The sequence below is a fragment of the Desmodus rotundus genome, chromosome 3, assembly GCF_022682495.2.
Source record: "Desmodus rotundus isolate HL8 chromosome 3, HLdesRot8A.1, whole genome shotgun sequence".
Taxonomy (NCBI): Eukaryota; Metazoa; Chordata; class Mammalia; order Chiroptera; family Phyllostomidae; genus Desmodus; species Desmodus rotundus.
In genome coordinates this window covers 25,342,693-25,365,934 of record NC_071389.1, presented here as the reverse complement: position 1 = coordinate 25,365,934, position 23,242 = coordinate 25,342,693, and the positions used below count along the sequence as shown (strand labels likewise).

The 23,242-nt window shown below is 42.1% G+C and overlaps 2 protein-coding genes across 19 annotated transcripts in view; both read right to left on the bottom strand.

Annotated features, from left to right (window-relative positions):
• MACF1 (microtubule actin crosslinking factor 1) overlaps nucleotides 1-23,242 on the bottom strand; it is a 320,700-nt gene that overhangs the window by 154,303 nt on the left and 143,155 nt on the right. For all 18 annotated transcript variants that reach the window (XM_045190859.2, XM_053920914.1, XM_045190876.2 and 15 more), the window contains 9 exons: nucleotides 22,677-22,769; nucleotides 3,367-3,533; nucleotides 2,417-2,529; nucleotides 2,209-2,315; nucleotides 1,679-1,798; nucleotides 1,435-1,530; nucleotides 665-792; nucleotides 485-578; nucleotides 123-277 (listed from right to left, as the gene is read on the bottom strand). In XM_045190859.2, coding sequence (XP_045046794.2) covers nucleotides 123-277; nucleotides 485-578; nucleotides 665-792; nucleotides 1,435-1,530; nucleotides 1,679-1,798; nucleotides 2,209-2,315; nucleotides 2,417-2,529; nucleotides 3,367-3,533; nucleotides 22,677-22,769 — 1,073 coding nt within the window. The remainder of the gene's footprint in view (nucleotides 1-122; nucleotides 278-484; nucleotides 579-664; nucleotides 793-1,434; nucleotides 1,531-1,678; nucleotides 1,799-2,208; nucleotides 2,316-2,416; nucleotides 2,530-3,366; nucleotides 3,534-22,676; nucleotides 22,770-23,242) is intronic.
• On the bottom strand, nucleotides 10,097-13,188 carry LOC112299380 (uncharacterized). Its single transcript, XM_024554609.2, has one exon. The coding sequence runs from the start codon at nucleotides 12,375-12,377 to the stop codon at nucleotides 11,268-11,270; it is 1,110 nt and encodes a 369-aa protein (XP_024410377.1). The 5' UTR covers nucleotides 12,378-13,188; the 3' UTR covers nucleotides 10,097-11,267.

Genomic DNA, 23,242 nt, shown 5'->3' with positions numbered 1-23,242 from the left:
CGTGTAGTATTCCTGTTGAAACATTGACCCCTAAGGTTCAAGTTACAAGATTCAGTACCTGACTCTTAAGCCATGAGCCTCAGCAGTAAGCAAACCCTCTATGTGAGTCCCACGCTCCTCACCTAAAAGCCAGCTCTTCTAGCTGGTAATAATTCTCATCACGTAGGATCTGGAGATCCACCTGCAGCTGCCTGATAAGACCTTCACATTCCTGAATGTACATGATGACATCTGACTCGCACTGTACTGGTTGTCCTGACTCCAGGTGAGCAGCGTCCTGAGAGAGAAAGAGAGAATAAAAAGTGGGAGAACTCCCATCGATCCCACCCACTAGGACGAGGGAGACAAGGGGCCCACTGTAATTCCATGAGTAAGCAAGTATCAAAGCTGGATTCCTCAAATGTTAACTTCAACCATTAGAGTACAGGGTGAGAAGTGGAAAACATGTGACGTAAGAAGTGAGACAAAACAGTCAGACACTTACAGCCTGCAGTGTATTCTTAGCTAGTGTTAGTTTTTCTTCACAGTTCAAAGCACCATTCTGGATTTTGTTTGCAATCTGTAGCAGCAATTCCAGCCTAAAATAAGATCAAAACCATAGTCAAGTGCCGGCCCGAAGTAGCCCAGTATGTAATGTTAGATCCCCTGCAGGCTTTGGACCCACCTCTCTACAGCTGGTCGAAGTGATTTTTCCCGCTCCAGCATCTCAATGATGAGCTTTCCCCACTCTTCTTCTACATCATTAGGGTGATAACCCTGAGGCAGTTTAATTCGGCCAAATTCAATCCACACCTAAAAAACCCACAGGTACTCTTTTAGTCCAAAACACAGCCACAACCTCAGACCCCCAGTTTTAATTTACTCTTTGCACATCACTTCTTGCTTCTTTACCCAGCCATTCAGCAGTTTTTCCAATTGTCTAATAAGAGAAAACAATGGAATATTTAGCAGTACCTCACCTTGAGGTGAGAGCAAAAGAAACGCCTCTAAAATACAGGCCTGTCTGTTCCAACTCCTTCCATTCTTTCTGCATTTTACATAACTCCTCCTATCTTCTCCTAACCCCCATTCTGGAAAGGTCAAATGCCCGTCTCTACAGCTTCAAATTCTCTAGGAATCAAAATGTGAATTGAAGTCTCTTTTCCTTCCATCCCAAGGAAACACTTAGCTTCCCTCTAAGAAACAGGAAAACTCATCCACAAAAGTCAAGATTTCTGTATGTCACTTTTCAATAGGCCCTTTAAAAAATACCGAGGGTTGCTACTGCCCCTTTCCACAAATTTTCAAGACCAGCCCAAGAGTGATGCTAGATTTTTCACCCTAGCATGCTGCTGTTGATGTGGGTTGGGAGGAGGATGCTGGGGGTCTAATACAGTAGTGACCACAGGGCAAACCAGCAAACCCTAAGTCCCAGCAAAGGATAAGCTTCCTTACCTCCAATAATTTATACAATTCCTCAATTCTTCCTTTTTCTCTCTCCTTGGCCAGAATTTCTGTTTCCTTGAAGTGTATATATTGGTTATAAAGTGCCTACAAAATTAATATTTGGTAAATGAATGAGTAAATGCAAGCAGCCTGGCCCAATTTTTCATACTATCTCACCCAGAAACCAGCAACAACAAGCTCTGAGACTTACTCCCTAGAATGAATTTACAAAAAAGCAATGATTTTTTTTTACCTTTAGTTCAACAGGGTTCTGGGGAAAAGATTTATCTGACATCAGTATTGTGTGCTGTTTGATCCAGGGAATGAGGGAGTCCACTCGGCTTTGGTATTCTTGCCACCTGGAGTCTACTTCCTAATGTCAAAAGGTAAATATCACACACCTTTTGATTAGCAGTACACAAAACGAGCACAGGAGAAAGTAACTCAGGCCACCCCAAACTACCTAAAATCCTTTTCCTCTAACTGCCTACCCAGCTGTTCAGTTTAACGCTCAGAGTCCCAGTTTCAAAGCTCCTCAAGGGCTCTCAAGATGGGATCTAATTTCCTGACACCTAGAACAGTCTAGGCTGGATGCTACAAAATTAGCGACAGACTCATTCCCAGGGACCGAGGACAATGACTGTGTGTAAATATGATGTAGTTTCAGTTTGCTCTGTATAAAAGTGCTCTGTACACAATGAGCGCTTAAGAGATACGGTCTAATCAATACATTCCACCCAAACAAAGCAAAGGAGAAGGCATTTTTAGAAAGCGTTCTTTTACCGTAGCGCTGATCCCTTCTCCACCCTCGGGGACTTTAGGGAAGGCGTCATAAATCGAAGACACGTAAGTGATGACAGACTTTTCATCTGGAGATGGCACATCCACATCTGAGAGAAAGGGTAAGACATTTCTTAGTAGAACAAAGGAACCTGCCAGGAGAAGGAATAGTGAATATTGCCAAACACACTGAACTTCAGCCAGCTCTCACCTTCTGCATCCAATAGCCGGGTGACCCCCAGTCTTTCTGCCACTTCGAAAGCCTGTTCCAGGTTCTCTCTGTTACTTTGGATCTGTACCCTCTCCATGTCTATCAGGTCAGGTCTGTAAAAGTCCACCAAGGCACACGGAAGGGCACTGTCTACACGCCACACAGGAGTTCACATACAGAAACCCTCTTCAAAATACCCAGAGCTAAAATCAGACCGACTCAGAGAGAAAACCATAGGTTCAGAAGGGTTCTAATTCTGTTTTTAAATATTAATGCACGCCAACAGCCCAGTGTTCCCTAATTCAAAACTTACACCAACAGCAGCCTGGTTGGATTTCATGGGAAAAGTATCATAAGCCAGTACAGAGTGAAAACTGGGGCATGTTTACGAACGCTAAGAGTGCAATAATTCTGATTTTTGTTATTCAAAATTCCTGTCTTCCTCACTCCTCTCACTCCAACCCCCTACTATTCCTCAGCACTCCAAGCAAGCCCTCACGCCAAGCCTCTGTAATGGCTATTTCCTCCCGCTGAAACACTCTGACCCCAGAGGCCTGCAGGGCTCACGCCCTCACAGCTCTGCTCCAACATCCTCATCAGAGAGGCCATCACCGTCCCTCTGTCTGAAATACCACAACCCGCGCTGCTTTCCATCCCCCCCACTGCACTTACCACTGTGTGGCAGCATATACTTAGTTGTGTATCGTCTAATAAACAAATAATCTCCTTGAAAGCAAGAACTTTGGCTGTTTTGTTCACTGCTATTTGTGCCCAGTGCCTAGCACACCAGGAGTTCAATACATATTCCTTTTTTAAATGAATGAAATGAATCAGGTTCTTGATTCTTGGTTGATGGGGAAAGTGACATTATAACTAATTACAAACAAGATGAGAAGATGATCTTACAAACGAGATCCCCTCCAGACACACTGAAATTCCACTGCATTTACCTGTATCGGTGAATAAGTGCATTAAACATCTTCCCATCACTCCAGCAGGAGGAAAAGTTGGTGCATTTGATTCCTGTGTAACCAGCTGTCACCTTCTGGGTCCACAGCAGCAGCTTCTCCTTGGCTGACATGTCTCCTGACTCTCCACTAATATAGATGTCAGAGATCTGCCAAAAGATAGGACACAGAATAATCTTCTTTTCTTCATGCTCTTAGGAGACGATTTGGCCAGCGAAGGACAGCATGCCAACAGGGCACCGTCTCTCAGGTGTCTCCATTAGGTGCAGCACTGTGAGAGTAATAGCCTCCCTGCCGGTCAGTTCAAGGGACAATCAACAACAGGCACTTCCAAGTCTCTGAATCCTAACTTTACAAACTCAACTCATAATAGGTTAAACACCAGCAGAAGATACTTCAAAATCACAAAAAACAAAACAAAAACAAAAACAGGACCAGGAACTTTTACTAATACTTTACTGAGTATGAAAGAAAGCTGTAGTAAATAAATCTTATTTACTAAGACGTCTGAAGAAAGACTATGAGAACAAAAAGGTATGGGTAGCCTGCATGGAGTCTAGAAAAGAGAAGTGTCGCCTCTAAGACTGTGATGGTAAAATGATGGCCTAAGCAGTATATTCCAGGATTTCATCCACTTGACGGGTACATTTCTACAGGAGAAATCAGGCTGCCACACTTTGATGATACCAGTTAGTAAGATTAGCCTGCAAATCCATCCTCCACCCACCACCTCTCTCTGCTCTGACTCTGTATTCACCTGACAACCTTCAGATTATTATCTGCTTCCCATATGATATCCTAAAGTAACAAAATGCAGAGTGGCCAGATTCAAATACTGTATCACTGGGCAGTTATAATTTTTACTGTAAGTTAATTAATTTATAGCAATCAATCTCCAACAAGCACAACCACACGGTAAGTCGATCCCTTAAAACTCAATCAACTCCACATATACTGGGAATAAAAAAGAGCTAGAGTTGCAGAGCTGAGGACCCAACAACAGTAGATAACGGCACCCAAGCCATCATCCTGCAAGTCCGATACAAAGAGCCCCTTCCCTGGCACCAACTTGTTCCAGTTCTCCTTGACATTTCCAGCTAATTGTTTCAATGATTAGATACCACTCACCAGCGACCTACCCTATCCCAGTACTTTCACTCAATCCACCTTGCATACATATTAAGGCAACAAACACATTGTTGGAACTAGAAAATAAATAAGTTAGAAGGGACAGAAGGGACTTGAATAAACAAAGTGAAATGTGAGTATTTGTGTTTTTTTACTCAAAAAAGAAATTCCAGTTTATTAACTGACATTGTGTGTTCTGTACAAGCACGGTCAATCTCTCGGACAGCATGAATTATCTGCCAATCACAACATCTTTGTATATTTCACTGAAAACAGTTCAATGAACAGTTTTACTTCAGATTTCTCACAAAGCTGTAATGAGACAGAGAAGTGTTTTGGTCCCTTGGGGTAGGGTAGGGTGGGGGCTGGGATCTGTTTGGATTAAGGCCTTTCCTAGACTGTGCACTGAATGAGAAGAATGGGATTATTGTAACCATCACAGTAATTAAATTTGGCTTTTGTCCACCTCTTCATTTAATACTTATATGTGATATGCACAGTGCTGTCCTTTGGAACATGCAGAAGCTTTTACTTTAATCTCCCAAATGCAAAAACTCAGCTTTAGTGTCAGGGAGCTTTCTCCCTCAATCTGTATTCTTAAAAGGAAGCCTTTGGAAAGGGAGGATGGCCTCAATACCATTCCAGAGACCACGGCACGTCTACCTGAATTCTCTCTGCACCCACACTTATAAAGGCTTGATTAATTCCTTCTCTGAAACATATCTTGAAACTTAATTTGTTCTTAATAATTCAATAAATATTTACTAAACAACATCTCGTCTGTGCTTAACACAATTCCAGACACCACGGAGAGAAACAAAAAAGAAAGTCTAACACCACTTATTCATTCTGTTGTTACTTCTTGAGCAACCACTATGTTCAAGGAGCTGCGCTTAATTTAAGTTCTTGGTATCTCAAGATAAAAGCACAACCTTGAGTTTCAAGTTCAAGCAATTCAGAAGGGAGACAAAATATTATACAGAGATCAATGCTGTGGCAGAAAGAAGCAGGTAACCCAAACTAGCAATGCCAAGGAACTTCTCTGAGACAACAGCATCTATGCTGAGTTTTAAGATGAATAGAAGTTATCCAGGTAAAAAGGGGGAAACAAAAAACAGACATGCTTGCCCTGTAAGAACCTGGTTAAGACATGTCATATCTAGTTAAAATAAGTCAGTCCCCAAATTTTCCCAAATGATAACAGATGGATGGAAGAGAAGAATGAAGGAAGAGAAGCTTTGTGGTCCTCTTGAACATACAAACTTCTAGAAATTTATTTACACATATACTTTTAAAATTAAGCAGTATGTCTAATGTACTAACTTAATGCTTTTACTACTTTAGCATTTCATAAAACCATGTTATTCAAACTCTTTGCATCTTTGACAATGTCTTTCTCACCAATAAAGCTAATTTTTTTTTAAAAAGTTACTGTTTGAGTGAATATTCTAGAAAACATCCTCTCCATTTTTTTTTTTTTTTAAAGATTTCTGAGATACAACAGCACTTTTCTGAATCCATGCAGTCACTGGAAATGTATCCCCAGCCACAAGAATCCAGTTGCATAGCACTGGATTAGTTTTTTTAAAATTCATTCATTCATTCCATTGATGTGTATTTGTGATTTCCATAATGTGACCACTTGCTGTGTGTGTGTGTTTTATAAGTGATGTGAGTGATTTTTTAAAAGTTTTTAATGTGATTACTACTTATATACAATTATATCCAATACATTAAAATAGGAGGTTAAATTCTCAATAACAATAACTAAAACTTTCTTAGATTTTTGGTCTTTTTTTGTTTAACCAATTATGTCAGTTGATCTCTACAAAAACTGATATAAATTGAGGTAGCAGATGGTGACCCAAATTTATTCATCCTTTCTCATGAAATGATTATAATTTCACTGAGAGCTCAGTAACAATAAAGACTTTATGAAGTCAAATACAAAAAGAATCCTTTTTTTCTAAGGCTAATTTCTAGGGGCAGAGGGTCGGGGGAATCTTACCTTATATTTAGTCATATGTGGGAGATCACATGAAAGAATTACATATGATTTAAGGCCTCAAAAGATGAATAGCAATATAGTATATAATGATAACCAAAAGAGGATCTCAGCAGAACGAACACTAGTATGGGCTGGAGTGATAAAAGGTATTTCTTAAAGAAGTATGATTTAAACTCATACTTGAAGGATATTATAGGCTAGACAAAGAGAAAGAGGAAAAAAATCCAGGTAGAAAGTGGATGGAAAGGTTGGAAGTTGAAATAAGCTGCAACAGAAATAGTAGATGATTCTGGGGTTGACCTGTCAGAATAGGAAGGTGCAAACTGGGAGCTAATATAGGTAAGATCAGATAGATGGTGGCGGGGTGGGGAGGATGGAATTCCAGGCGGAGGAGTTCGGACGTTGTATTAAGTGTATGGATGTCTCAGGGAGTAAGACTAGATGCAATGAACAAATAGGTACTTGATTCACACGTCCTGAGGTTTCCAGCTGACCTCATCTCACATCGCCAGAGAGGGCATCAGACTTTGAAAACTTTCAGTCAAGAAGCAGATGAGGGTACCGGCAGTTATTTGTTACAAATGCCTGGGTAGAGGGATCTAATGACAGCTGTGTTTTACCAACATCAGGCTTAGATAAAGGTCAGGGGTCAGTATTTCAATCAGAATCTTGGTGGTCTCTCTAGGGAATGCAGAATGGAAATCCTACGTCACAGAATATGGATATTTTCCAATTCTACTAAAGAGTGTCAAATTACTCTCCAAATAACAGCACCATTGTATACTCTCACCCAAGAGATATGAAGAGGTTTTCCATCTCTCTACATCCTCTCCTACACTTGGTATATGCTCAGATTATTTTTGTCCAATATGATGGGTATAAAATGTATCTCGTTTTGAGTGCTGTATCTTCGATTACTAGTGAGAAAAACAAGTGTATGAGGCATTTAGGTTTCCTTTTTTGTGCATTGTTTATTCCTAGGTTTTCCCTAATTTTCTAACTAGGGGATTTACCTTTACTATTAATAACACTTATTGTGTTTTACTTGTATTAATTCATGTAACTTTGACAGCAACTCTATGAAGCGGGGGTGTCAAATTCATTTTCACCAGGGGCCACATCAGCCTCGCGGTTGCCTTCAAAGGGCCGAAATAATTTTAGGACTGTATAAATGTAACTACTCCTTAACTGTTAAGGAGTTGAGATTACTTTTGGCCCTTTGCAGGCAACTGTGAGGCTGATGTGGACCCCGGTGAAAATGAGTCTGACAGCCCTGCTATAAAGTACATACTATTCTTATACTCCATTTACAAATGAGAAAATTATGTCACAGAGAAGTTAGCTAACTTGCCCCGAGGTACAGTGCTAGGGAGTAGTAGGACAGAGTCAAACTCAGCCAATCCGGCTCTACGCTCTTACCACTACTCCTACTATCACATTTCCTATATTCTGGATATTCGTCCTTTTTCAGTATATGCATCATACAATAATTTTACCATTATTTTTCTTAACTTTCTATTTGAAATGGAAATTTTCAAACAGATACAAAAAGAGACAGAATGGTATAATGAGCTCCTATGTACCCATCACCCAGTTTCAACCATTATCAACTCATAACTTATCTTGTTTCATGTACACTCCCCCCTCTTCACTCCTTCCCTATTATGAAGCAAATTCCACATAACATCATTTCTTCAGAAACACTTCAGTGTGTATCTTTAAAAGATAAGAACTCTTTTTAACATAATCATACCACCACTGTTATACCTAAAAAAATGATGATTACTTAGTGATGTTTTTAATTAAGTCAAATATTTATGAAAAAGAAAAATCTTTCTTAAACAAAGCTCTAACTGTAATTTTAACTACTACATTCCTACAATAGTATCATGTAGTTAATTCTGCTTTTTTTTTTTCTTGCAATACAAAGCTAGTATTAGTAAAGCAACTTTCCCTATAATTAAAGGGGAGAAATGGGAAAGGGGTACTTGTATACTGAAAAGGCTGAGCCCAGAAAAATCATATACCAACTGATTTCTTTCACAGCATCACTAGTCCCCCAATATTAATTAGACCCATCACCCAAGATCGTAGGGACTGTAAGGGTTTATGGCAAGGACATTGGAATAGAGCCAAATTCTTCATTCAATAGAATCCACTAACAGTATAGGCAGGAAATTGGCAGTGGGAGCCAAGATAGGGAGGAAAAAGGAATTTTTGACAATTTTCCTTGTTCTAAAAAGGCAGGTATTGTGGATACTGATGGCAGCTGGGAATAGGGAGTCCTCCTGAGAGAGAAAGAATGGGCCAGAAGGCCTTGGTCTGGCATCAAAGTACACTGCTGTTAACCCGCTGCCGTCCAGCTCCAAACCCTCCTCTACTCATCCGCTGAAAGCCACTCTTGTCAGCTGGCCCCTGCCACCCTGCTTCTGCGTTAACTATTTCTTGACAAGGGGAGAATCAACTACACCAGGTGAACAGGAAGCAGACCATTTAACTTCTATTATTAAACCCCGCACTCATAAAAATTAAACAAAACCCATTGCAAAGTTTATTTCCAGCCAAAGCCTGGTCCCATTCCCACTGATATGCTCTGGACTGATCAATAAGAGAGGCTATATGGACTGAGTTATACCAAGGACAGACACCACTCTGGAACATGAATTATTTTCCGAGGAGGGTTACTACTCTAACATATTAAAAGCAAAACAAGCACACATGCACACACACACAACTCTCTCCACCCCCAAACCCACTCTGGAGCTGCCAGCTGTCTCTTCTTTAGGAAGGACTCGGGGTGTGACTAGCTGCAGCTGCAACCCTGACCCGTGTCCTCCCAGTGCTCTTGCCCTCAGCAGAGGAAATGCAGGCTGGTCAAGATGCTCTCGCCTGGAGTCTCAGCCACATTTTACAGGCCTGCAGAGTCAGAACATGCTTCCTCTATCTCCCCTACTGTGGCTGTCCTCAGGCCCTGTGAATAGCCTGCTGGTGAAGGAGCCACTCCCTAAAGGTAGTTCTTTCAGAAACCAACAGTTCTCAGGCCCTTTTGCCTGAAGGACTTGCATTCTGTAGGGACTTCACATGTATCTTGAGAAGTAACTTATGTGTCATACAGGATGGTCAGTCTGTGGTCTCCACATCACATGACAGACACGGAGCCTCAGAAACGGTTCGGCCATCTCAGCTGACAGTCACTTAGTTTTTCAGCCTGGGCTGAGTTCCATATCTAAGTAATCTGGCTGTGTCTGATCTGAAAGGGTAGAAGGGATGGGATGCAGAGCTTGGCTGCTCAGAAAATGCCCCATTCTAATCTGATTCACATACTCAACAGCAAAAGAATCACACCGCTATCAATACTGTCATACTACAGATGACGGTCCAAAGGTTTCTGCCACCAATCTCTTCCTTAATACTCCCCATGGAGTGGTTCGGAACCTTCCCTTCCCAGTGAGGAAATCCTGTACCGTGGCCGCCTATGGTCCAGTATCCAGATTTCCACTAGGAGTCCTTTAAAATCTTACACTCCAAACTTTTCTCTCTCTCACTCACACACACACACACACACACACACACGGCAAAGCCCAAGGAAGGCTCTTGCCTAACCATATAGTGAATATTTTTCAATGACCACTTTCCCTGCAACTGTTGGGAGTCTCCAAACTCTGTAATAACAAAGGACACTGAGAGGGATCTATCTATGGGGGAAATTCATCCCCAAAGAAGACACTGTAAACACGTCGGCTTCAGATATGGGTCACTCCTCAGCCTCATGCTGTTGGCGATAAGCAGGGCACCAGCAGGTAGGCTATGTCCCTGTTTGGCAGTCATCAAGGCAGCTGCCCTACGTTTCAGCAAGGAAAATGCCCTACTTCATTGTCCACCTCTTGCCGCTGTGGGACCCTAAAGTGTGTATTCCTTCTGCTGAAGAGGGTGACGTGCCAACAAAAGTTCCTCAGGCACTGGTGAATTACAACTTCAGTCACTGTGCCACCCAGGGTCTTGCTGAGTCCTCCTACCCACTCAGTGTCCAGATCTCTTGAATTTTCACTTGCTCCTTGACCCTAAAAACATTCCCAGCACCCACTACCACCATTACCACCACCCATGCCCTGATATATTAAAAAAAAAACTCACAAACAAAAACTTGTGAGAGCCATAAACAAGTCTAATCAGAAAAAACAACTTTTCCGAGCCTCAAACCTTCAAATTGCCCCAACCCCTCTTTGTATTAGTCTCCAACTCTATGTCCCTCTCCTCTAATGCCAGAATTAGTAACCGAAGGAGGATTGGCCCTGTCCGCCTCTACAAATATTGAATGAGTGTTGTCACTAGCTGTGCTCCTGCAGGAGTAGGACTGCGTCAGCTCTAGTAAGAGCATCATTCTCCTGGGGAGAAGAGCAATTACATCTAAGACAGCTGCCTCACCCCTTCTCCACTCATTTCAGAGACTTACCTAGGCCTCCCTCATCCTTTCTGCTACCCCACAAACTTCCTTTGGCAGGGGAGCTGATAAGCAGACCTGCCTGAGAGTAAGTGCTAACTAGCACTGCTCCTTGAGAGATAATCCCACCAGTCAGCTCAAGCAATTATGCTGCATGGTTACCCAGAATCAGGGACTCCTCAGAGACGACAAGACTTGGTTCCAAGCATCCAGGGGCAGACCTGAAATAGATTCTGTTTGCCAAGCCCAGCAGTCACTAACTCCCAGTCCCTGACATAGTGGTCAGTTTGAGAAGTCCCAAGATCCTCACTGCTCACCATGCTCCACTTTAATAAGTTTGATGGCCAGGAATCCAAACAGCTGTTTGCGTATCCCTTGGACATGCATACCCACCTCCTCCAGACCCCATGATGGGGTGTGGCTTGCCTCCAAAGAAAGGGTGCCATCCTCTTCTGAGAATGACATGGAGCTCTTTCCAGGTTCCGTATCTTTAGGCTGGATCCCACGTAAGTGTGGCCCATTGCTGCCATAGCCAGAGGAGGAGGGCAAAATGCTCACAGTCATGCCACTGATGGACAAATCACTCTGAGAAGTAGGCGGTCTGGGAGCCTGGGGGGACACTCGACCCACGTGGGCAGGCTCTATGCGTTTATGGCCTCTCAACTGCTCCAACAGTGATGACGGGACAGAACGCTCTCCAATCCAGGAACCTGGCTCGGGGGCTCTTAGAATATCCTTGGTTCCCCCCTCCACACTCCAGCCCTCTGAAAGGTGGTCTTCATCTCCTGTGTTGGTGGGGTAATCCTTCCTGGGGAGAGTGCCGCTCTGATATCCAGCTTGAGTCTCTGCTTTCTCCACTGCAGTCTCTCCTTGCAAAGGCAGCAGCACAGCCCTGCTGCTGCAGGATGCTGTCCTCGGAAATTCCACCAGTTGGCTCACTGACTTCTCACAATCCCTCTCTGCTGGGTTATCAAGCAGGTGAGCGATGACAGTCATCCCCTCTTCCAGGGAATCCCAGACCCCTCCGGCAACTGATGACTCATTCTCTAGCAGAAGGTGGGCAGTCTGGATCTCCCCCTGGAATCTCTCTTTCACCTGCACAATCATCCCTTGATCTCCCACTCCTGAGTTGGGGGCCGAGTCTCCAGGCAGTAAAGTATCTGTCAGGGGATGTTCTGCCCCTCCCACTCCTTCCTCCTTTTGGACACTCACTATTAACTTGGTTAGGGTTTCTGTCTCTTCAATGACTCCAGTTCCTTCCAGTGGTTCTTCCTTAGGAGATACCTCTGGAGTAGGGGTTTTCTTCCCCCTCCACTTCCTTTTGAACCGAACCCTTTTCTTAGGAGATATAGGAGCCTTCTCAGGAATAGCTATTGAATCTTTTGGCTCTTTAACACAGCCCAGTGAATTTCCCATTGCTTTCCTCTCCTAATCTTAGCAAAAACGCAGCTAAGCCGGTCCTGGGATCCCAGAGAAATCCCAACCTTGGCTTCATCGGATTAGATGCACATTTTAAAACATGCACTATGCCGGCAGTCCCTCCAGTTCTCTCTCCCTCCCTCCCCGCCTCTCTCCGTCTCTTCTAGCCGCTGATTCAGACAGCCATCTTACAGGCTCAGAGCTGCAACAAGACAAATTCAAAGCATCTCACTGCAGTTCAGAAATCACTTGACCTAAAAGCAGACAGAAACCGGATTGGCTGTAGCTTCCTCTCTCCAAATATGAGGTAATTGGAGCACTGCCCTCAGAAACACAAACAGAAAGCAGAAAGGAGCTAGAAACCAGGGGAGAGGAGAAATTAGGGAGGGTGAGGAGGAGGGGGAGATTGTGAGAGTAAAAGGAAAAGGGAGGGGGAAGAGGAGAGGCCGAGGGAGAAGGTAACCTGGAGGAGGGAGGGGAAGGAGGAGGAGAAAGAGGGAAAAGCAAACCAGCACAACCAGAAAGGGAAGGGCCAAGAAGAGCCAGGACTGGGGATGCTGCAATTATGGCCCCCAGACTCTGAAAGAAAATAGGTTTCAATTGTTGTACCAAGACGTCCATAAGAAAATATCAAGCAAGATAAACATATTCTCTGTTTTTTTTCAGGTCAAAAATAAGATTATTTTTAATCAAATTATAACGTAAGAGAGACTAGAGCCTAATTCTCAGAGTTAAGAAAAGAAACACAGGCTTTCCTCTTGCAGCATTTATTTCCCTCCTTTGAGAGAGAGAGAGAGAGAAAGAGAAATACCTGTTAAATCTGCTGGCCAATGATACGCTGGGAAAACCCAGAAACCATTCTGAGCATGGGATCTGGACACCACTTCCACACACAACAGAGGCAGCTGCTAATAGCTAACGTTATTTTAGCATTTGTTACGTGCTAAGCCCTGTGCTAAGCTATGGATTATTTCATTTAATTCTCACAGTAGCCATAAAAGGTCAAAACTATTATTATTTTATACTTGACAGGTAAAGAAATAGAGGATTAAGAAAGTTGATTAGTTTGCTCAAGGCTACACAGCTAGTAAGTGGCAAAGCCAGGACATGAACTGCTGTTTTAAGACTTTTCATTTCAACCCCATGTCACACTAGCTTCTAACTGTGGCAGGAATGGAAGTCTATACTCAGTCAAGTAAAACAGGAAGATTCCCTACCGTTCTAAATTGGCAACTTGACTCATTTGGACCAAGGACTCAGACAAAGAGATAACACTTGCTATTTGGAAGGAAGGAAGGAAATTGCTAAAATGAGGCCTTTTTACTTAAGTAAAAATGATGATTTTTACCTAAATTGCAATAGGGCAGGAAGTCTGAGGAACTAAGGTCTGAGGTCTAAGCAGTTGATTTAGAAGTTACACTGTTTTGTCAATGGGATTTGCCCACCCCAATTTTTAGTTTGGTGTCTGACAGATGAGATGCCACCACATCCCAAAGGGCTCTGAGTGGAGTGGAAGGGAAGAGGTTTTATGAGCTTCTTCCTGCTTACAGCTCTTTAGTCTACACCAAAAGGGTCCCAGCCCACACAGCAGAGAGAAACAGCCTGCCTGGCTCTAGCTATGGGAGCCCTAAAGCCTTGTATCGGCACAGCTCCACCCACCCTCCTTGGAGACGTGAAAACTGCCCTGCACAAAAGGAGAGCAACAAGAAGCCCCACGTCAGCAGGCCCTCCGCAGCCACTTCTGAGACCACCGCAGCAGGGGTCTCTCCCCGGAGCCTTTCCCTGGGCCAACGGCAAAGCTGCGGCACCACTCATGACCGTCATAAACCACGGCGAGAAACAAGACAAGGAGATCGGCACGGGACTGAAACTTTCTCAGACCGCCAGAAATCATATAATCAGCAAAAAATATGACATTCCAATGTAGTTCTCTGGCAGGCCCCAAGCCTTCGTTCCTTCAGGGAAGAGAACTGGAACTTTTAAGATGCACACCCTCCCTGAGGCCTAAGCTTGGATTTTACTCCTGAAATACAACCAAACCAAACCCCTGACACGGACCAGCTCAGGGCCAGGGAAGACAGCTGTGTAGGACGACTGCCGCTCTGCAGAGTCTGTCTGAGAAGCCCGCCAGAACCCAGCACGTTTACTTCTGGGAGCATTTTCTTTCTTAAACTTTTGCATATGTCAGGCAGATCAGGCCTTTATTTCCTTTTGCTCCAAAGAAAAACTGGTCTAGGAAAAGAGCAGAGAGATGTTAGTAAGGTACACCTAGGTTCAAATTCCCAGTTCTGTTGACTTCTAGGTGATTCAGTTTCCTTACCTGCAAAATATGAATACTGCCACCTACTCTGCCACCTACTTAATGGGGCTGTGGAAAGGGTGGGAGAGATAATGTCTCTAAAGTGCTTGGCTCAGTGCCTGGTCTACGGTAAATCCCTTCTTCCCATTTATTACTGCAGCTAAAAGGTATGAGACACTCCGCCACCACCAGGGGCTTACTACACTCTTTTTCTTGACTAGGCTCTATGGAAAAAGGTATGTTCCAAGGTCCAAAGTTTGGGTGCCTCTTTTTCTTTGCAGGAGCTCCGCCCCCACTATTTAACTACGTTAACTCTGATCACCAGAACTTTCCCTGGGTCTTTTTCTCAATTAGTCTGAGCTCCTAACAAGTGGACTGCTGCCTTCTAGGGCCTACCCATTCTTCCTGTCTTCTCCTTTGGCTTTTTCTCATTAACTGTTTACTCACTGTAGGTCTCCCACAAAGACAGCCAGAGTGAGACTCTGGAGTGAAAGAACTTGCTCTTCCATTCCACAAACGTGAATGGTGCCTCAAGTATATGCCAGGCACTAAGGCACAATGAAGTACACAAAAATGTAAACCTGAAGTCTACCCAGCTAAGATCACGTTGGGGCTGGGGTGGGGGTGGGGGGTAGAGGGGAGGATGAGGGGACTAAATGGCAATGGAAAAAAATACAATAAAAAAAATTTTTTTTAAAGATCACGCTCGGCCTGAACTCTGAAGTGTTTACATTTCAGAGTGCTAGATATATACTAGTATTTAATAAACAACTGAGAGACGGAGAACTAATTTTGTCAAATTCTGACTTTCAAGAACGTATCTTTTAGAAAAACCATAAATCCTAACATGTACTTTCAAACTGGCCCGGACAAAACCAAGAGATAAGAAATTCTATTATTAGTATCTGGATATGTAACCCAAAAAAGTCAGTTGGTCTCTGTGTTTGTTGCTCATCAAGGAATGAACACAGGAAAATAGACATCATAGTCTATTTCTCTGGTCCACCCTACCGCACTGCCTTGAGATCAAATTTATAAAATGTCCATTCACTTAGCAAATATTTATTGAGTGAGTGCCTATTCCTCGCCAGTCAAAGAAGACACAAGAGACAAAGCCCTCTCTGTTATTAAGCTTGCATCACAGTGCGGGGATCCACACACACAAGCATGTTGAACAGTAGTAGGTGTTACCCACACAACACTGTCAGGCATACAGCACTTCTGAGAGTGATGTGGCAAAATCAAAGAATGTGTACAACCCAGCAATGACAGTCCGGGTGTCTCTCCAGAACAGCCTCTTGCCTGTCTGCACCAGGACACAAGCACACAGATATTAACTGAAGGAATGAATGCCTTCTTCATTCAATTACGTATCAGACTGCAAATAACAGCTTCTGCACACCTGCAGGGGCCCCACTCACATTACAGTCCATGTAAAGTACTAAAGATGAACGACAAGTCAGGTCCTCCTTTTCCACATGAATAAACCTCAAAAACACAATTTAGATAAAAAGTCGGATACGTAGAAGATACTCTCAGTGTGAAACACAAAAACACCCAAACAACAATACATGTTGTTTATGAATACCTCTTCTGTCACAGAAGTACAAAAGCATATATGGGAATGATATACATCAGCTTCAAGACAGTATCGACGTGGGGTCAGAGAGAGTAAGAATATTGACTGCATCTGAAATGCTTTATTTCGTTACAGAGAAAGAGGAAAAATCGGAAGCAAACAAAAATATTAGTGTCTGTTTAATTTTGAAGGTGACTCCACACACGGAGACCCGTTCTATACTTTTCTGAGTACCTGAAATTTTCATAACTAAAAACTTAAAAAGAATCCCTACCATTTAGCACATATCTTTTTAATATGTTAAAAAAACATTCTGGAAGCCATAAACCTCTCTATGAAGTTATCAATACTGCCAGTCTCATCAGTAGTAGGAAACTTTTAATCTGCTACAGCCTCTCCTAAATTGAATATTCCCTTGCTATGACAACCTCGACCTGTCTCTGCATCACTGTTCTACTTCATCAGCAGAGCTGGACTACAATGACTGTTTTACTGACCCCCCCAGCATTTGGGAGTTCTACTCTGCATTTCCCTTTTGCTTTATATAACATGTTCTTGGTGAAAACAGCTAACAGATGCTCCATAATAAAAGACTAGAAAACCACAGGATACATAACTAGAAAGATACATATCACACTCTATCTGAAGCAAGACAAAGAGGTTGGAGGCTCTACAGAATCCTTTATTAGCCAACCAAAAGCTTTGCAGACAGGGAAATTTTCCCACACTTCCAAACACTTAGTTAATACTATAGGCAAACATCAAGACTTCAAAAATAACCAAGGAAGGAATTAGTAATTAGTTGCATCTGGGAAAATACTCTGGAAGCAAAGCTTCCCTCTACAAGAAGACAAAGTAAGTATTCTGCTATGCTGAAACAGCAAAAGAGAAAAGCAGGTAGCTAATATACATGCAGACGACAAAGCCAGAGCTGTTTACATCTTCCAGTGAAATTGGTAACAGGGCAAAGCATAGTGGGCTAGGTCAAAGGCCCTGGAAGTTATAGAATCCATTAATTACTGAGTGTGTGTTGTGTTCCAATTCCCTCTCCCATACCTCCCTGATTCTTTAAATCTCTATCAAGTTTAGAGTGTGTCTCTTGTCATTCCTTTGATTTATATAGTCGACCTGGATTGAATCTGTCTAGTTCAATGTTTTATCTCCCACTGACTCTACCTAAGACCTTGCTCATAGCTGGTCCTCAATAAATGTTTGTGGAATTCAGCTAAAGAGTACATTTTCCTGCAAACGAAAACCACAAGCAGCTATTGTTTCACACTCCCTGTGATGGCTATAATCCAAATAACAGACAACCACTGTTGGTGAGGATACAGAAAACCAGGAACCCTCATACATTAATGGTGGAGCGCTGACCAGCGTGGCTCAGTTAGGTGCGCTGCTGGTCAGGGCACATGCTGGTCAAAGCAAAATGTTGCTGGTTCAATTCCCGGTCAGGGCACATGCCTGGGTTTCAGGCCCAGTTCCTGGCGGGGGCGCATATGAGAAGCAAGCAATGTTTCTCTCCCTTTCTCCCTCCCTCCTGCCTACTCTCTATAAAAATAAACAAAATAAAATCTCTTTAAAAATGGTGGGAATGTAAAATGGTACGGCCACTTTGGAAGACAGATTGGCAGTTTCTTAAAAAGTTACACGTAACACTACCATACAAGCCAGCACTTCCACTCCTAGGCATATATCCAAAAGAAATGAAAACACATCCACACAAAGACCAGTACTCAAATATTCATATCAGCATTGTATCTGTAACAGGGAGAAACAACAATACAAATATCCATCAACTGCTGAATAGACAAAATATACGGTATATCCGTAGGCTACTACTCAGCAGTAAAAAGGTATGAAGTCCTGATATATGCTACAACATGGATGAACCTCACAGACATGCTAAGTGAAAGAAGCCAGAGACAAAATACCGCATTCTGTATGATTCCATTTGGGTGAAATGTCCAGAATAAACAAGTCTAAAGAGATAGAAAATAAATTAGTGGTTGCTTGAGTTTGGGGATGGGAATGGAGAGCTGTAAATGAGCAAGAGATGATACTGGGACGATGAATGTTCTAAAACTGGATTATGGTGACTGTTGCACAACTCATAAAAGTCACTGAAATATACAGAGGAAATGCGTCGGTTTTATAGTATGTAAAATACACCTCAATAAAGTTTTTTAAAAGTATGTATTTTCCTAAAATAAAACAATAGAATGATAATCAAAAAGATGTTTTTAAAAAGTTAGCTAACTGCCCTGGCTGGTGTGGCTCAGTGGACTGAGTGCTGGCCTGCAAACCAAACGGTCACCAGTTCGATTCCCAGTCAGGTCCCCAGGAGAGGGCACGGAAGAGGCAACCACACATTGATGTTTCTCTCCCTCTTTCTCCGCCCTTCCGCTCTGTCTAAAAATAAATAAATAAAATATATATTTTTAAAAATTAACTATAGGGAAAGGGAAGAAATATGATGGAGGGAGCAAAGACGGACACTAGAATTCTCTGAATACACCTTGTACTCACTTTTTAAAACTTCCCCTTGAAATAATGTAAATATATAATCTCTCTAATATTTATCTATATGATAAAAAATAAAACTGAAAGGGGAAAAAACAATCCCTAAGAACTGAGAGCAAGTAAAAACAAATGAACCTCATTATGTACTGAATTCATGGCTCAGTAAAGTAACACAGAGAGAAATTATTTCAAATGACTTTAAAATACAATTATTTGGACAAAGTAATTGTAGGAAATACACGCTAAGGACAAAAAGACCTGCAAAGAAGTCATAAACTTCTTAATAATCATATTGTTAATAATATTGATACTGTTATTTTGATGCAAATATACTACATAAAATATATGACTTCGCAGACATATGTGTACCTATGTGTAAGGAAAAGGAAATATGTGATGTGTTACTATGGTTAGGATTAAGATTTTCAGCCTAAGCAAAAGAAGGATACAAATACAGGAGTGGGCAAAAATAGATTTACACTTGTTCGCATGGGAAAAGACATGTATGTTACAATTATTACAATAGCTGTATTAATCTGTGTTTCATGTACTGTAAACCTACCTTTGCCACCCCTGTACAACGTCAAAGAAGCTAAATAGAAGTTGGTAACTCTAAATTTGAATTAGAAATATCAGTATAAATTCATGCTTTTTTAAAAGAAAAATACAAGATTGGCATCTCTGTCTGGAGAACAAGCCCAGAAACCATGACCCGCCAGTAGCACTCAGACTGGCAAGAAAGAAGAGAGCTCCTTGCAGAAAGTGCTAATTTCAGGTCTGGGAAAGGATCTCATCTCACAGGAAAAAAAGGAAATGATCAAAGACTTTGGGGGTCATGCCAGAAGACTCAAGAGACTCAACTTGAAAAAGCTCTTACTGACCAATGATGAAGCTATTTGAATGTTAGAAAGAATAATAGCTGTATGTGATTGAAATGCATTTAAGCCTGTTTTAAAAAACCCGTGAGTCATATAATACTCAGAGGGAAAAAAATCAACAAAAAAACTTCCATCAGTCACCTCTGGAGAATCTCAGGGAACCAATGAATTATTCTGAAAACTTGTAAACAGAGGAAAAGTTGGGAGTATTCACCTTTATATCTTACCTCTCTTAGAGGAACTACCTTTCAGGGTAACTGATAGGTGAATGTCTTCTTTATTAAAGAATTCCAGCCAAATAATAAAGAAATTATAGAATTTGAGTATCACTATTTTGCAACTTCTCATGAAATAATGGAGCTAGCAATGATGATCAGTAGTTGCTAACACTATCAGGTGAAGAGCTAACACGGACTGCAGAATGGATCAATCAGGCTGAAAACACTTGACCCCACTAATCAATCTTACCATCATTGGAAAGAGAGACAACAGACACTACGTGCCTCCTGATGCACAGCAATAGAAGTATACAGCACAACATCACCATCCTTGCCCCACCTCCAAAATGAACCTGAATGTGACCGAGCCTCAGGTCTAGCTCTAAACCCCCGGTGTGCAGACAATACAATAGAGGGATAGAGGACATTGTTAGAAGACATGCCAGAGATGCCATCAGCATCTTTATAAACCTTACAGGGCAAAACTATCTGATTTCTTCAACAAATTGCAAGGAGATAGAGAAATTTAATTCAATATGTTGACCTTGTTTGGATTCTGATTCAAACAATCCATTTTTCAAAATGAGATAATTGGGGAAATATGAAACACTGACCAGATCTTTGATGATTTTAAGTATAATCATCATACTGATTATACTTAATCATTATAACATTGTTGTTTGCTTAAAAAAAGAGTATCTTCCAGAGATACACACTGAAATACTTCCAGATGAAATTATATGAAGTATGGAATTTCTTTTCAATTAACCTACTGGGGTTTGAGGAGTGAATCAGGATAGAGAAGAAATAATACTGGCCATGAGTTGAGCTAGGGCAGTTCTTGACACCATTTTCTCTACTTTTATAAATGTTTGAAATTTTTTATAACAAATTTTTTTTTAAAGATTTTACTTATTAGGGGAAAGGAGGGAGAAAGACATCAATGTGTGGTTGCCTCTTGTGCACCTCCTATTGGGGACCTAGCCTGCAACCCAGGCATGTGCCCTGACTGGGAATCGAACCAGCAACCCTTTGGTTCACAGGCTGGCACTCAATCCACTGAGCTACACCAGCCAGGGGTCATAACAAATTTTTAAAGAGAGAGAACTATTGCTGGCGGAGCTCTTCAGAATAAGAACAGTTCCACCACCCCATCTCTTCTGTCCCAGTAATGTTTCAATTAACCAATTCGTTTTTGATTACCTGGCTCCTGAGTTTCCTTTTTAAACAGATCTAGTTGTAGTCAGGGTAAGTAGAGACATAGTGGACAGACTGCTTTTACCTCACACCTATGAGACTAACATTGGGCACTAACAGTAAGGGCAGGTTTGTGGTAAAAATAGTTTCTCTTTAAAAATAATTCCACTGTTCATAAAGGTTCTAAAGTGATAACTCTAGTCCTCGAGGAAAGCTCAACAAAGTTCCTATTCCCACCCTGAGGAGGTACACCTTGTCAAGTTCACGTTCCTGGTCATCCCTATATCCAAAGCATGCCAGAGGCTACCTCGTGGTTCCACAAAAATACGTATTACCTCCATACTTTCCTAAGCCTACCTATGCTGTCAACTGTCAACACCAGCTCCAAACTAGAGCCCCAAGAAATAATCCCTAAACTCTCAGAATTGTCTCAGGTTTTTAGGAATTCTGGTACACTTGCTATTCTGTCGCCAACCAGCAGGTGGCGTTAACTCCCCAAGTAAGACATGATAGTGGTCTCAGCCCCTGGAGTCAGTGAGTGTCTAGAGGTATTTATTATCATTAACCTTCTTTTCCCACCTGCTCCCTCTAATCTATCAGCCTCCTTCCTGTACAGTGACTGGGTATGGGAGAGTAGTCTGAGAAATAGCTTTGCTTAGTTGTGCTAAAGTGGTTCAAGACAGTCATTTTATAAAGATGGGGCTGTATTTAGTGGAAAAGGATTAGCCTTCTCATGAAGGCCATGTGACTCTGTGAACGCTACCACGATGCCACTGCTCTTGGGTGTGACTACTGCTACAAGGTGTTTGCAATGGAATTAATGTTTGTGTCCCCTCAAAATTCGTATGAAGCCCTAACCCCTGATGTGATTGTACTTGGAAATGGGGCATTTGGCAGGCGATGAGGTCATGAGAGTAGAAACCCCATAGTGGAATTAATGCCATTATAAAAAGATTAAGAAACACAAGATCTCTTTTTCTGCATGTATGTACCAAGGGACAGATCATGTGAGGACATAACCAGGAAGGGGGCTCTCACCGAGAACCCAACCGTATGGCACCCTGATCTCAGATATCCAACTTCCAGAACTATGAAAAATAAATGTCTGTTGTTTACGCCACCCGATCTATGACGGCATTTCGTTACAGCAGCCCAAATGACTAAGACAGTGCTGCAACCAACCAGGCTTGTTTTAAGATTAGAGACAAGTCTCCATCAAAGCAGGCCTTCACTCCACCCTTTTAGGGCATCACAACCACCATCTTTCCCCACCCCTCCTACTCTGAGTACCTAAAGACCCAGTTTTGACTCAGATGAGCAGACTTCTAATAACCAGACTGCCAAAGACAGGGCCAAGCAAAGGAAACGAAAAATCCCACCCATTTCATCATGAAAATGACTAGAAGTTCCGGGTTTAGGCTGCAACAGCTTTATCTCCAGGCCAATCCTTATCTTCATTTGCAACTCCCACTCTGACCCTTCTTCACTGCCAAATACAGAGAAGGAAGGCTCAGTGTGTCTGTGAAAGGCGGTGCAACTTCAAATTCTTCCTAGGCCATGTCCAAACCCAGCAACAGGGACCCTAAACTTCACAGACCCTACCTGGAAGTGCAAAATAATGGTCCAGATCAGGCCCAGGGTCAGCTTGGGGTTGCCGTCTGTAATGTCGTCATTGCGAATATTCACTAGTTTCACCTGAAAAAGAAACAAAAGCTGGTCTCAGAGTTCTGTGACTTTTGTTTTTATTTCATTTTTACTTTCTTCATTTACATATAGTTAAATTGACTTACACAGTTATTTTCTATGAGTTTTAACACATGTATAGATTTGTATAACTACCACCACAATCAGAGTAACAGAACAGTTCCATCTTACCAAGAAAGGTGACCTCATGTGGCCCCTTTGTAGTCAAACCTTGTCCCCACCCCTAACTCCCAGAAACCACTGATCTGGTCCCAGTTGTGCTTTTTCTAGAATGTCATATAAATGGAATCACACAGTATGTAATCTTTTGACACTGGCTTTTTTTCACTCAACACAATGCCCTCGATATCCACATCCAAGTCATTGCGTGTTAACAATAGTTTACCCCTTTCGCTGCTGAGCAATCTTTCACTGTATCGACACACTACCCTGTGTTTAACCATTCATCCATGGAAGAACATTGG

Coding starts and splice junctions, on each gene's coding strand:
- LOC112299380 (XM_024554609.2), bottom strand. CDS start 12,377: ATGGGAAATTCACTGGGCTGTGTTAAAGAGCCAAAAGATTCAATAGCT.